At 45.9% G+C, this 12,326-nt stretch overlaps 1 protein-coding gene across 4 annotated transcripts in view; it reads left to right on the top strand.

The window, feature by feature from the left end:
* LOC138775218 (uncharacterized) overlaps positions 1-12,029 on the top strand; it is a 28,634-nt gene extending 16,605 nt beyond the window's left edge. For 3 of the 4 annotated variants that reach the window (XM_069955854.1, XM_069955855.1, XM_069955853.1), the window contains 9 exons: positions 2,862-2,900; positions 3,895-3,945; positions 6,260-6,307; positions 7,762-7,809; positions 7,981-8,028; positions 8,397-8,447; positions 8,703-8,735; positions 9,013-9,060; positions 9,180-9,430. In XM_069955854.1, the coding sequence (XP_069811955.1) occupies positions 2,862-2,900; positions 3,895-3,945; positions 6,260-6,307; positions 7,762-7,809; positions 7,981-8,028; positions 8,397-8,447; positions 8,703-8,735; positions 9,013-9,058 (364 nt within the window). In that variant the 3' untranslated portion in view covers positions 9,059-9,060; positions 9,180-9,430. Of the gene's footprint in view, positions 1-2,861; positions 2,901-3,894; positions 3,946-6,259; positions 6,308-7,761; positions 7,810-7,980; positions 8,029-8,396; positions 8,448-8,702; positions 8,736-9,012; positions 9,061-9,179; positions 9,431-11,518 lie in introns of those variants that run through there. The other variant, XR_011360524.1, reaches the window with a different exon arrangement.
* The last annotated feature ends 297 nt before the right edge of the window (positions 12,030-12,326 follow it).

Below are 12,326 nucleotides of genomic sequence, written 5' to 3'. Positions count from 1 at the left end.
CTCAATAATTACAGCGGCAGATTTAAAAAAAAAACTGTCTTGTGTGAAACCAACCTCAATCACATGAACTGTAAAGTAAAAAACAAAAAACGTAACAAAACACACAACACATATGTAAAGAAAAGACGCCATACCTAGAGCACACACCAAGGTCCCAAAGTGACGGAAAACACCAAGTAGACAAAAGCATTGATGGCGGTGACTTTCACATCTCATCCGGCTCCAGCATTTTTCTGCTAATAAGGAAAGGGAGGTTTTTGATAAGAATTCCAATAAATATAAAGCAGAGACAGTTGAAGTGAATTATTCTATAGTTACCCACTCTTGACACTTCCTTAATACTTCTCAACACTTTCTCCCACCTATCTTCATCTATCCTCCCGATTACTCCCTCCCATTTATCCTTACTTTTAGTCCCTATATGTTGTTCCATTATAAGCTGCGAGTATATTGTTGTGATCTCTTTCTTTTTAATTGATCCACTCCTTAATTTTGTAACTAATGGGCTGGGGCTACATCCTTGCAACTTACTATTATTCTGACTTGCAACTAACGCTTTTCTGCATCTAACATAAGAGAACCAGTGTCTTTCCTCTATCTTGTATTCTGCTTTTAGACTGTCCCAACTCTTTATGATGTTTCCGTCCATTATATCTCTGTTCTCACCCCCACCCCATCCAATACTTTTACTACTCCCAATTTCCTAACTTCTCCTAACTCATCATATAACCATAATGGGGCAAATTCCATTACTCCCTGATTATTTAGAGATTTTTTTTACCCACTCCCACGTTCTAACTAAGGGCCCTATTCCACCGGCCGATTATCGTTTGCATAATCGTTAACGATTAACGATCTCAAACGACCGCTATTGCGAAAGACCTGAAAACGTTCACTCATTTCCATGGAACGATAATCGTTACTTATGTCTTATTCAATGCGAACGATTTGCGAACGTTTTGCAAACGAGCAATGATAAAAATAGGTCCAGGTCTTATAAAGCGATCAACGATTTCTCGTTCAGTCGTTAATCGTTAACTGCATTTCAACCGAACGATTATTGTTTAGATTCGAACGATTTAAAGATAATCTAAACGATAATCGTCCGGTGGAATAGGGCCCTAAGGTCTTTACCATTACCAAATTACTCCAAGCTTTCTTCCCCAGAACTCCTGTCTCCATATCTGCATATCTCTACATGTAATAGTGATGTGCGGCTGATGGCTGATGACTGTGTAAAGAAAATAATAAAGTATATACATACCTGCCACACTCTCCGGTGCTTCTGCCTGCTCCTCGGTATCATCCCGGCAGCAGCAGCCAGGAAGATACTGGGACTGGGTAGAAGCATTGTGGAGCGTGGCAGGTATGTATATACTTTATTATTTTACACTAAAGGCAAGGGCTACACGGACATCGCTAACAACAAATATATATACAGTCCATGCTGCACGATTATTGAGCTGTGTAATAGGCTCAGTAAATGAGCGTCGATCTAGCAGATTGGTGCTCATTTACATTGTCAATCAGGCCGTGTAACATGGCGATTTGTCTGAACTAAGGGTGCGTTTACACAGAAAGATTTATCTGACAGATTTTGGAAGCCAAGGCCAGGAATGGATTTGAAAAGGGGATAGATCCCAGTCTTTCCTTTATGACCTGATCCCTGTTTATAGTCTGTTCCTGGTTTTGGCTTCAAAGATCTGTCAGCTCAATTTGTCTGTGTAAACGCACTATTATGCTGCGTTTACACGTAACGATTATCGCGCGAATTTGCGCGATAACAGTCAAATTCGAACGATAATCGTACATGTAAACGCAGTGAACGATCAAACAACGAGTGAGAAATCGTTCATTTTGATCTTTGAACAAGTTCTCAAATCATCGTTGGTCGTTCGCAAAAGTTTCGCTGATCGCTTTGTGTAAACGGTCGTCGTGAAAGTCCGCCCGCCCGCAGCCCGGCCCCCGCTCCTCCGCAGCCCGGCCACGCATCCTACAGCCCCCTGCGCTGGCTCGATCGCCACCACCGCCGGTTCGATTGCCACCCCCGGCGGCTTGATCGCCACCCCCGCCACGAGCATACCTTACCTGCTCGGCGTAGCGGGTGTTCAAAATTCCCACCTCCCCTCTTCAGTGCATTGATTGGCTGAAGAGGGGAGCCGGGAATTTCAAACAGCTCCTCTTCAGCCAATCAGTGCTCCTCTTCAGCGGGGGTGGCGATCGGGGCGGCAGGGGTGCTGATCGGCCGGCGGGGAGGGGGGGGGCCATCGAGCCGCGCAGGGGGCTGTAGGATGCGGGGCCGGGCTGCGGAGAAGCGAGGGCCGGGCTGCGGGCGGAGGATGGGCTGCGGGCGGGCCGGGCTGCGGGCGGCCTTTGGCCGGCTTAAGCGATCTTAAAACGATCGCAAAACGAATTATCGTACGATATATCGTACCGTCTAAATGCTGATTGGAGCTAGGGAAGCAGTGGCACCTTACAGGTTAAGCCAAACCTTTAAGACACCTACAGGTACACAGGAGGGATCTGATGCCTAGCAACATCCCCTTGGGTATTTTAAAAAATGTCCTTTGATTTAATATAAAAAAGTAAGAAGACTTTTTTTTAAGGTGAACTCACATATTGTACTTCATACAGAGTTTTTTTTGCATAGATTTTGTGCAAAATTGTCACAAAAATATTCCAACCCAAATCCCCAGTGCTAACAGCGCATTTATAGTCAGATCATCTGGTCTAATAAATCTGGGCCAGTGGATTTCCAATGTACATGTTTCTATAAAACTTCCCCCAACATGCAGCACTTGGAGGACAGACTAATATCCCCTTTATAATATGCAATTATTATTTTTATTATTATGTAATAGGTGGAAGATGGCCGTGATGGACGCCCCGTGGATTTTCAGGTAATTACACTATACGAAAACAGCAAAAAAATCTAATACATTATTTTTACAATAGTTTTCGCCCCCGCTCGCACACATTTCTGCCCTTGCCATAGACTCCATTTTATGGTCGGACGGATTCCGCCATACACCCAAAGAATTGACTTGTCATTGGTGGATGGCGGAATCTGACCGGCCATAGAACAGAGTCTATGGCATGGGTGGAGATGTGTTCCAGCGTGAGTGGCCTAATCCGAGGCGGGTTACCAGCGAGGAATTGAAGAGGAAAGTTTTCTGCTTGAAATTCATCTATTCAGCTTTGGCAGAATTCAAGGGGAATTCAAGCAGAATTCAAACCCCATTGACTTCTATAGGATTCCCCTGCTGGAATCGGCCCAAAAAATTGACAAGTCAATTCTTTGTCGGAAGGCGGATCCGCGGCAGAAAATTCTGCTGTGTGAACAACAGAGCAGAAATACCATTGAACACAATGGAATTGCTCTATTCAAATTTTATGGGAAGAATTTCAAGCGGAAATTTAGGGTGTGCTCACATTATGGAATCCGCACGGATAACCTGCCACGGATTCCACTGCCCGCATCTCCTCCTGTTCCATTGACTCCATTCTATGGTCGGGGGGATTCCGCCATCCGCCCAAAGAATTGGCATGTCAATTCTTTGGGCAGATGTCGGAATCCGCCCGACCATAGAATGGGACAGGTGGAGAGGCACACTTGTGCGAGCAGGGGCGAGCGGCGGAATCCACTGGAGATGATCCGTGCAGATTCTGAAAAATGAACACACCCTAAGAGCGGATCCCGCTTTAAATTCCTCGCCTATTCCTCAATGTGCACATCCCCTTAAGGGGAAAACTGGCAGTGATGACAAGGGGTTAATAAATATCCTGATGGATTTCATGTTTTTATTGAGATGTCACAATAAATAACATTTTCTGAAAGTTTCAAATGGGACCAAGTACCAATCCTCCTAACCAACCCTATGTTCTCTATTACAGAGACGACAAGTACCCGCTCTACAGTTGGATCCCGAGCCTGGAGACCATCGTGTAAGTATGAAGAAGCAGCTGAGATATAATCATCCATCTCCATGATATAGATTGATTATATGAGTCCATTTATATCTATGTTCCGCGCCAAAAACTCATATTTATATTCCCATATCCCCAAAAACTATGGGGCAGATTTATATATGTGCAGCCCTGAGCACATTGAGAAAGGGGCACAAAAAGCTGTGGCCTCCATCTGCTACTAATCAGGGCCGTCTTACCCATTGGGCAAGGTAGGCGGCTGCCCGGGGGCCCTTGCGTCCGAGGGGGCCCCGAAAGTCTTTTTGATCCTGCCAGCGCCGAAATAACAGAAGCCGGGGCCTGTGAGAGATCACTATCAGAGGCCCCATGCTGCTGTTACTTCAGCGCTGGCGGGCCGCGGGAGCGGGATCAGCCGGCATCACTTCGTCGTACGTCCGGACGCCATCGTGACGTCACCACCCCACTCTTCATTGGACGGAGGGCCGCAGTGGACGGCCGCACGCTCCGGCCCCGCCTCTCTCCTGTCCACAAGTAGCTGTAGCGGCATCAGGCTTCTCCCCTGCCGCGCTTCTTTACCTCAGGCTGCTGCACGGCCACGGGGGGGAGTATTGTAACCCCCGGAGGATTACTGTGTGTGTTTGGGGCGGGGGATGGCGGTCTGCAGGGATAGTGTGTGGGGAATAGTGTTGGCGGCCGGGGGGTTGGCAGTGTGTGTGTGTAGGAGGAGGAGGATGGGGGTAGTAGTGTGTGTAGGAGGATGGGGGTAATGTGTGTGTGCGTGTAGGAGGAGGATGGGGGTAGTAGTGTGTGTAGGAGGAGGAGGATAGGGGTACTAGTGTGTGTGTAGGAGGAGGAGGATGGGGGTAGTAATGTGTAGGAGGAGGATGGGGGTAGTGTGTGTAGGAGGAGGAGGAGGATGGGGGTAGTGTGTGTAGGAGGAGGAGGAGGATGGGGGTAGTGTGTGTAGGAGGAGGAGGAGGATGGGGGTAGTGTGTGTAGGAGGAGGAGGAGGATGGGGCTAGTGTGTGTAGGAGGAGGATGGGGGTAGTGTGTGTAGGAGGAGGAGGAGGATGGGGGTAGTGTGTGTAGGAGGAGGAGGAGGATGGGGGTAGTGTGTGTAGGAGGAGGAGGAGGATGGGGGTAGTGTGTGTAGGAGGAGGAGGAGGATGGGGCTAGTGTGTGTAGGAGGAGGATGGGGGTAGTGTGTGTAGGAGGAGGAGGAGGATGGGGGTAGTGTGTGTAGGAGGAGGATGGGGGTAGTGTGTGTAGGAGGAGGAGGAGAATGGGGGTAGTGTGTGTAGGAGGAGGAGGAGGATGGGGGTAATGTGTTTGTGTGTGTAGGGGGAGGAGGAGGATGGGGGTAGTGTGTGTAGGAGGAGGATGGGGGTAGTGTGTGTAGGAGGAGGAGGAGGATGGGGGTAGTGTGTGTAGGAGGAGGATGGGGGTAGTGTGTGTGTGTGTGTGTGTGTAGGGGGAGGAGGAGGATGGGGGTAGTGTGTGTAGGGGGAGAAGGAGGATGGGGGTAGTGTGTGTGTAGGGGGAGGAGGGGGGGCAGATGGGGGTAATGTGTTTTTAGGGGGGCAGATGGGGGTAGTGTGTGTGTGTGTGTGTAGGGGGGATTAGATGGGGGCAGTGTGTGTGTAGGGGGGCAGATGGGGGTAGTGTGTGTGTAGGGGGGGCAGATGGGGGTAGTGTGTGTGTAGGGGGGTCAGAAGTAATTGTACTGGCTAGGCGCGGGGTTGCAAAAATCGGGGGGGGGGGGGGGGGGTTTGATGGCGGCGGCCGCGGGGGGCCCAATTCGCACCTCTGCCCAGGGGCCCATAATGCTGTTAAGACGGCCCTGCTACTAATTTATCATGGTTTATACCGAAAAACAGGGAAAAATCAGGGCAGAAACCTACACCTGCTGCAGAGCACTTGTAGATTTCTATACCTGCTGCGGAGCACTTGTAGATTTGTATACCTGCTGCGGAGCACTTGTAGATTTCTATACCTGCTGCGGAGCACTTGTAGATTTCTGCACCTGCTGCGGAGCACTTGTAGATTTCTATACCTGCTGCGGAGCACTTGTAGATTTCTGCACCTGCTGCGGAGCACTTGTAGATTTCTATACCTGCTGCGGAGCACTTGTAGATTTCTGCACCTGCTGCGGAGCACTTGTAGATTTCTATACCTGCTGCGGAGCACTTGTAGATTTCTGCACCTGCTGCGGAGCACTTGTAGATTTCTGCAGCTGCCTTGTGGTAGGTACAGGTCCTGCTGGATTTACTACGGTCTTAATAAATGTCTATATATATTTATATACACAAGCTGGTTTATGTTCTATATACAGTGAGACTGACGAAGAGGAGGAGGCGGACGAGGCTGCAGACTTTTCCAGGTGAGGGCTCAAAGCTTATTGCATTGTGAATAGATGTTTATTTTTTTTACCATCCTGTATAGAGAGAGGAGCAGCAGGAAGACAGGATGTGTATATGTGTGTGTGTATATATATCAGGGTGGATAAAAATCAATGATTTTTTTTAAAAAATCAAAAAAATCGGATTTTTTTGATTTAAATCGGATTTTTTTGATTTAAATCGGATTTTTTTCAATAAACTGCTTTTTGAGGAAAATATTTTACCATCCAAAGGTTCTTCCATCATGAGATAAAGCTGAGTTGTTTAACTCAGTAGAATAAAGGCTGTAAATGTTCTCAAATGTTACAACACAGAGTTGAGAAAAAGACCTTAAAGAGTCACTGTCGTATTTTTTTTTTTTTGCAGAAATCAATAGTCCAGGCGATTTTAAGAAACTTTGTAATTGGGTTTATTAGCCAAATCTGCCATTATCTGCATGTAAAAAGCCTTTTCCCAGGTCCCCCCCTCCTTCCTCTTTTTCATCCACTCTGAAAAATCTGAAAATTGTGACTTGTTGCAGGAGACGTACCCTGTCTGTTCTAGGGAGAGGGGAGGGGGGAGGGGGAAGGAGGGAGTTAGCCGGCAGCAGAAAGCAGATAACAGAGGATTACAGGCACGGAGCTGGGTGACAGCTGTAATCTGAGCTCAGACAGGTCACTGGTGATGGTCAGAACAGATAACGGGTGAGGGATTTGTAGATTAACTCTTTGTTGTCCTGTTTTGGTCTTTTCTTTAGCTCTCTCCATAGGAGAACAATGAAGACAGGGGGGAGAGCTTCAAACTGCTTTTTCATGATAAAAATGCATTTTTCGGATAATAAACCCAATTACAAAGTTTCTTAAAATCGCCTGGACTATTGATTTCTGCAAAAAAAAAATTCACGACAGTGACACTTTAATCCTATTGTTCTACAAACCTATGAATACAGAATCATCCCCTTCAGTACCAAGTCCAAGAAGTTAGACAATATGTTTCTGATTGTTTGGACTATTTTTTTTTTTTTTGTTTAGCCAAATTAGTTAACATGGATGTTTGTTTAAGCAAATAACGTATGCTGTAATGTTGTTATTGTTTCAGTTGAATAAATCCATTTAAATTGTTATTAAGTTCAGGATTATTTTTCTCCTTCCTAAGTACAACAGAACAGTGGTGTCCAAATATGAATGATTAACCCATTAAACTGGGGAGAAAAAAGTAATATAAAAAGTGATTCTAAAAATCTTCATCTACTTGCATGTTAAAGTAGCAAGAACTAGTTTAGGTAGAAACTTTGATTTAAATCACTGATTTAAATCAAGCCTTCCAGACTAGTGATTTAAATCGTGATTTAAATCGTGATTTAAATCAGTTTGATTTAAAACAAATCCACCCTGATATATATATATATATATATATATATATATATATATACATACAAGCTGGTGTATGTTCACAGTGAAATCGACGACGACGAGGAAGATGGCGCGGCTGCGGACATCCCCAGGTGAGGGCTCAAAGCTTATAGTATTGTGAATACAAGTTTTTTTGGTTTTTTTACTATACTGTATAGAGAGAGGAGCGACAGGAAGATAGAATGTGTGTGTATATATATATATATATATATATATATATATATATATATATATATACAAGCTGGTGTATGTTCTCTACACAGTGAAATCGACGTCGACGAGGAAGAGGACGTGGCTGACGACATCCCCAGGTAAAGGGCTCAAAGCTTATAGTATTGTGAATACACGTTTATTTTTTTCCCATCCTGTATAGAGAGAAGAGCAGTGGGAGGGCAGGATAGGGGGCGCTCTAGTTAGACATAGAATCATATTTTTCTATTTATTTTAACAGCATTTATTCACATTACAAACTGCTGACACTGGGACTTAGTTGTTAAGGTCCCCATACACTTTATACTTTAGCTGGCTGTACCTGCAATATACAGTACTATATGGTCATTGTATAGAGCAGTGTACAGCTCACTACATTACTATTGCAATCACCTTCTTTACAATAAAATATTTAATGTGTAATATAACAATATATTTATATATGAGATGGTTTACGTTCTATACACAGAGAAGAAGAGGAGGACGAGGAGGACGAAGGGATGGCCATGGAGATCCCCAGGTAATGAAACAAAACTTATAACATTGTGAAGCAAGGAATTGTTATTTACCATGCTGTATATAGAGAGAGGACGGGGGCGCTCTATTTGGAGGTGGGATCTAATTTCTATTGTGGGTAATGGTGAATAGTATATTACTGCAGGTGTGAATAGAGCTGGTAAAAGAGTATTGTTTCTATATAATGTGCTCAAAAATTCTGGTTTCCTTACACTAACCATTGATTTCCCTTCATTTCTTGGTCATTTCTCCTCGGCAGAAGCAGCAGCAGGAGGAGATCCATCTTATCCAGGTAAATATATGGGATGATACATTTACATGATAACACACCTCTATTGCTGCACTGTATATCCTCATGTCATCACTATATATTATATTATCAGTCACATATAATAACCATGAAAGGCCTCATGTCCATAATACAGACATACAAGTGACATGGTGCCGCCTGTATCTCACCCACTAGGATAGCACTGAGTCCCCTCTCTCCAGTGTAATGTCTATTCCCCATCACTGCTGACGGGTCTGATCTCAGGAAAGTCATGCTGGTTTTTCTCCTTCCCTTATAGACTGCGGGCGCTGTTCTGCTGCTGCTGCGCCACCAAGGAGGAGTAAAGGTGAGTACCCAAAATCCCCTCACACCTCAGATCACTTTTATTCTGACTGTATATTCATATGGAGCCTATATATGTAACCTGTCATTATTAACACATTGCTTGTTATATATCCTATCTAGGTAACACAGCGCCGCCAGAGTGAGGAGAAGACACCCGACCATCTGGAGCTGTCTGGAGGAGGAGGCGTCCAGAACATCAAGTGGTAAATGGGACGCCCATAACATCCGGAGGACACATTTACCACACATGGGGGAGGAGGAGCCCCCTTTTACCATCAGAGATAGGAGGAGTAGACACTCACAACACCTAGAGGGGTCTGGAGGAGGTGCCCTTAAAGGGGTTATCTAGGTAACTAAAAAGGCATTTCCTTCCTCGCCAGTGTCTCACTTCTGGTTTCGTCTCCTCTCACACCATCATCTTCTCACCTGGCAAAACGGAGGCGGCCTGAGACAGTGGGGCAGGTACTTTGTTGTGATTGTTGCATGTGGGTGAAACCAGTGGCGGCCAATGTACAAACAATGTTGCCACTGTCATCACAACATTGCCCGTACATTGACCACTGCTGGCGGCGAGTTTCACCCACATGTGGTGATCACACCATAATACCTGATCTACTGTCTCAGACCTTTGCCAAGTCAGAAGATGTTGGAATGAGATGAGTCCGAACTGGAAGTGAGATGCTGGTAATGGTGGAAATATCTTTTTAGCTCCCCAGATAACCCCTTTTAACATCTAGAGGCAAATTAGGGGCCCGTAACATCCGGAGGATTTATTTGCCTCACAAGGGGGAAGGAGGAGCCCCCTTTTACCACCAAAAATAGGAGGACTAGACTCTAAGAACACCTAGAGGGTCTGGAGGAGGCGCCCTTACAGGGGTTATCAAGGCAACTAAAAAGGCATTTCCTTCCTCGCCGGCGTCTCACTTCTGGTTTGGTCTACTCTCGCACCATCATCTTCTTATCTGGCAAAACGGAGGCGGCCTGAGACAGTGGGGCAGGTACTTTGTTGTGATTGGTGCATGCAGGTGAAACCAGTGGCGGCCAATGTACAAACAATGTTGCCACTGTCATCACAACATTGCCCGTACATTGACCACTGCTGGCGGTGAGTTTCACCCACATGTGGTGATCACACCATAGTACCTGATCTACTGTCTCAGACCTTTGCCAGGTCAGAAGATGTTGGGATGAGATGAGTCCCAACTGGAAGTGAGATGCTGGTAATGGTGGAAAGGAAATATCTTTTCAGCTCCCCAGATAACCCCTTTTAACATCAAGTGGTAAATGGGGCGCCCATAACATCCGGAGGATATATTTACCACACATGGGGGAGGAGGAGCCCCCTTTTACCATCAGAGATAGGAGGAGTAGACACTCACAACACCTAGAGGGGTCTGGAGGAGGTGCCCTTAAAGAGGTTATCTAAGTAACTAAAAAGGCATTTCCTTCCTCGCCGGCGTCTCACTTCTGGTTTCGTCTCCTCTCGCACCATCATCTTCTTACCTAGCAAAACGGAGGCGGCCTGAGACAGTGGGGCAGGTACTTTGTTGCGATTGTTGCATGTGGGTGAAACCAGTGGCGGCCAATGTACAAACAATGTTGCCGATGTCATCACAACATTGCGCGTACATTGACCACTGCTGGCGGTGAGTTTCACCCACATGTGTTGATCACACCATAGTACCTGATCTACTGTCTCAGACCTTTGCCAGGTCAGAAGATGTTGGAATGAGGTGAGTCCGAACTGGAAGTGAGATGCAGGTAATGGTGGAAATATCTTTTCAGCTCCCCAGATAACCCCTTTTAACATCTAGAGGCAAATTAGGGGCCCGTAACATCAGGTGGGTTTATTTGCCTCACATGGGGGAAGGAGGAGCCCTCTTTACCATCAAAAATAGGAGGACTAGACTCTAAGAACACCTAGAGGGGTCTGGAGGAGGCGCCCTTAGATAAGTTAGCTAGGGAGCTAGAAGGCATTATCTTTCCTTTTGTCTCTCCTCCGGTTTGGTGTCTTCTCATTCTACACTATCTGACTTGGCATAAAGGCGGCGGGCTGAGACAGTGGGGCAGGTACTGGGCTGCGATTGTCACATGTGGGTGAAACCAGTGGTAGCCAATGTACACATGATATTCCATCATTATGCATATATTGGCCACTACCGGTGGGACTGGTTTCACCCACATGTGGTTATCACACCATAGTACCTGATCTCCCACCTCAGCCGCCACCTATACCAGGTCAGAAGTTGTTGGGATGAGATGTCACCAAACTGGAAGTGAGATGCCGGTGAGAGAGGAAAGGAAATGCCTGTTCAGCTCCCCAGATAACCACTGTAACACCTAGAGGCAAATGAGGCGCCATTAACATCATTGGGGTTCATTTGCCTCAAATGGGGAAAAGGAGGAGGCCCCCTATAACATCAGAAAAAGGGGGAGAAGACTCCTTTAAACATCTGGAGGAGTCTGGAGGAGGTGTCTGTAGCATCCGTAGGCAAATTAACATCCATCAGAACTTGACTGGGCATCCTCCAATATCCGGCTGGCATCAGAAACCACCACCTCCTAATGACCCTCTACACCCCAGGAGCAGCCGGTGAGTATTTCCCATCTGGCACCAAGAGAGTTCAGGAATAATAGCTGCTTGTTGTAGCCCTGGGGCCATTGACACCAGTGATCTTACCACAGCGCTATTATCCCTGAACTCTCCGCTACAAGCCTGGTAAGTATGTCACCTCACAGACACATGACGACTACACACACACACACATATATATATATATATATACACATAAACATGCACTACACATAGATAGCGGCTGTGATCCTGGGACTTGCTCTGATCGCCACATTTGGGGTCGGGAAGGAATTTTTCCCCTTGAGGACAATTGACTCTTCCCTCTTAGGGGTTTTTGCCTTCCTCAGGATCATCTCAGCCTCACAGCCCCCACAGTCATACATGTCAAATTACTCTCCCTATAACTTGAAATAAAATATCTTTTTTTGCCCCTTTACATCTTTGTGTCTGTGTCTTTACTTCCAGGTAGTGTCCGGATCATTCCGCACATGGTGATACCAAGTCTGGCTGTTTTTAGTTACATTTTTATTTGAAAAATGGGAAAAAGGGGGTGAGTTAAATTTTCATCAAGTGGGCAGTTTTCTTATATTTGTTATTTAACATTTTTTAAAGGTTTCCTATTATTTGGACAAACTTCTGATATGTCATAGTGACACGCTAGAAGATTGTGTGGGTGGGGAAAAGGTGCTGAG

This window comes from Dendropsophus ebraccatus, unplaced genomic scaffold (assembly GCF_027789765.1).
Source record: "Dendropsophus ebraccatus isolate aDenEbr1 unplaced genomic scaffold, aDenEbr1.pat pat_scaffold_1416_ctg1, whole genome shotgun sequence".
Classification (NCBI taxonomy): Eukaryota; Metazoa; Chordata; class Amphibia; order Anura; family Hylidae; genus Dendropsophus; species Dendropsophus ebraccatus.
The sequence above is the reverse complement of the archived record's forward strand: the minus strand, read 5'-3'. Positions and strand labels throughout refer to the sequence as shown.